Consider the following 2,834-nt stretch of genomic DNA (forward strand, 5'->3'; position numbering starts at 1 on the left):
TAGATAGATAGATAGATAGATAGATAGATAGATAGATAGATAGATAGATAGATAGATAGATAGATAGATAGATAGATAGATAGATAGATGTGAAACAGAGGGAGGAGGGGGCTCGGTAGGGCTCGGTGGTCGGTGGGGTTCGGTGGGGGCGTGAGGAGAGAGATGATGTCATGGTTTGTGGTCTGCATGGTGGATTCTGATGGTTGCAGCCGTCCTCGGTTCTGTCGGTCCATGTTTCCATCCGGATCTTCCTCAGAATCAGGACTCTGTAGGGACAGGTGATTGGACCAGGACCAAGACCAGGACCAGGATCAGGTTGGACCAGGGGAAAAGCATCCTGTTCCGGACCGCTTCAGTGAAAAAAAGGTGAAATGGACCCAGAAACCGGAGCTAGTCCGAGGCTCGGTTCGGCCCTGGTTTTTGTCTCCATCGTGTGTTCCGGGCCGAGGGGGGCATGGAGGAGCTAATCCGGTCCAAGCAGGAGGACTAGGGGGGCAGACAGGGTCCAGAAGCCGTCCTTTTCCAGTCCGGTTCCGGTCATGGCAGCTAAATCTGACGGGGTGCTGAAGATGAAGCGGAGCGACGTGGCCTTCACGCTCCTGCAGAACTCCGAACACTCCGGTTCGGTTCAGGGGCTCCACCCGGGAGAGCCGGCGGACTCTGCGTGCACCGGGGACGGGGACCTGGTTAACGGGGAGTCCCGGTGCTGCGGCGGCAGCGGCCCCGGCTCTCGGTGCCTCCGGCCCGGCCCGCAGCAGCAGCAGTACTCGGTGTGGGACTGCCTGTGGGTTCTGGCGGCGGTGGCCGTGTACCTGGCTGATGTCGGAACCGACGTCTGGCTGTCCGTGGACTACTACCTGCACCGGGACTACTGGTGGTTCGGCCTGACCCTGTTCTTCGTGGTTCTGGGCTCCTTCTCCGTGCAGCTCTTCAGCTTCCGGTGGTTCGTCCACGACTTCGGTACCGAGGACAGCTCCGAGTCCGCCGTGGACTGCTCCCATGTGGACGGGAACAAGCTGCTGTCCGGCTCGGCCTCCCACGGGGACGTGACGGCCCAGCAGCCCCCGGCCACCCCGCAGAGACAGGCCTCCACCGCCAGCAGGAACACCACCTCCAACAGCACCGCCAGCACCGGGCCGGCCGGACACAACCGGGCCACACCGGCCTACTACTCCCTCTGCGTCTGGTTCGGCCAGTCCGTCATCCACATCCTGCAGCTGGGACAGATATGGAGGTAGGACCGAACCGAACCGAGCCTGGGGAAGGGAAGGTTAGATGCTGCTGAAGGGTGGGTTACATGCATGAGTTAAAGGGGGTCTTATGGTTCCACAGAATCCCACAGAAAGCCAGGTGGGCTACAGGTACCAGGTACTACAGGTACTACAGGTACCATATACTACAGGTACCAGGTAGGCTACAGGTACCAGGTACTACAGGTACTACAGGTACCACATACTACAGGTACCAGGTAGGCTACAGGTACCAGTTACTACAGGTACAAGGTACTACAGGTACCAGTTACTACAGGTACCAGGTACCACTTACTACAGGTACCAGGTAGGCTACAGGTACCAGTTACTACAGGTACCAGGTAGGCTACAGGTACAAGTTACTACAGGTACAAGGTACTACAGGTACCAGTTACTACAGGTACCAGGTACCACTTACTACAGGTACCAGGTACTACAGGTACCAGGTAGGCTACAGGTACCAGTTACTATAGGTACCAGGTAGGCTACAGGTACCAGGTACTACAGGTACCAGGTACTACAGGCAGGTACATCTGGTAGTACAGGCAGGTACATCTGGTACTACAGGCAGGTACATCTGGTACTACAGGCATGTACATCTGGTACTACAGGCATGTACATCTGGTACTACAGGCACCAGGTACATCTGGTACCACAGGCAGGTACATCTGGTACTACAGGTATGTACATCTGGTACTGCAGGCATGTACATCTGGTACTACAGGCACCAGGTACATCTGGTATATCAGGTACTACAGGTACCAAGTACATCTGGTACCACAGGCAGGTACATCAGGTACTACAGGCATGTACATCTGGTACTACAGGCATGTACATCTGGTACTACAGGCATGTACATCTGGTACTACAGGCACCAGGTACATCTGGTATATCAGGTACTACAGGTACCAAGTACATCTGGTACCACAGGCAGGTACATCAGGTACTACAGGTACCAAGTACATCTGGTACTACAGGCATGTACATCTGGTACTACAGGTACCAAGTACATCAGGTACTACAGGCAGGTACATCAGGTACTACAGGCATGTACATCTGGTACTACAGGCATGTACATCAGGTACTACAGGCATGTACATCTGGTACTACAGGCATGTACATCTGGTACTACAGGCATGTACATCAGGTACTACAGGCATGTACATCTGGTACTACAGGCAGGCACATCTCACACTACAGGCAGGTGCATCTCGCACTACAGGTACCAGGTACATCTGGTATATCAGGTACTACAGGTACCAGGTACATCTGGTATATCAGGTACTACAGGTATCAAGTACATCTGGTACCACAGGCAGGTACATCAGGTACTGTACTATAGGCAGGTACATCTGGTACTACAGGCAGGTACATCAGGTACTACAGGCATGTACATCTGGTACTACAGGCATGTACATCAGGTACTACAGGCATGTACATCTCGCACTACAGGCAGGTACATCTCGCACTACAGGCAGGTGCATCTCGCACTACAGGTACCAGGTACATCTGGTATATCAGGTACTACAGGTATCAAGTACATCTGGTACCACAGGCAGGTACATCAGGTACTGTACTATAGGC

At 53.8% G+C, this 2,834-nt stretch overlaps 1 protein-coding gene across 1 annotated transcript in view; it reads left to right on the plus strand.

Annotated features, from left to right (window-relative positions):
- The first annotated feature begins 13 nt into the window (after window positions 1-13).
- Window positions 14-2,834, plus strand: part of xkr4 (XK related 4) — a 12,627-nt gene continuing 9,806 nt past the window's right edge. Inside the window, exon 1 of the mRNA XM_014020372.1 lies at window positions 14-1,234. Within this exon, the coding sequence (XP_013875826.1) occupies window positions 540-1,234 (695 nt within the window). The 5' untranslated portion in view covers window positions 14-539. The remainder of the gene's footprint in view (window positions 1,235-2,834) is intronic.

The sequence above is a fragment of the Austrofundulus limnaeus genome, unplaced genomic scaffold (assembly GCF_001266775.1).
Source record: "Austrofundulus limnaeus strain Quisiro unplaced genomic scaffold, Austrofundulus_limnaeus-1.0 Scaffold250, whole genome shotgun sequence".
Classification (NCBI taxonomy): Eukaryota; Metazoa; Chordata; class Actinopteri; order Cyprinodontiformes; family Rivulidae; genus Austrofundulus; species Austrofundulus limnaeus.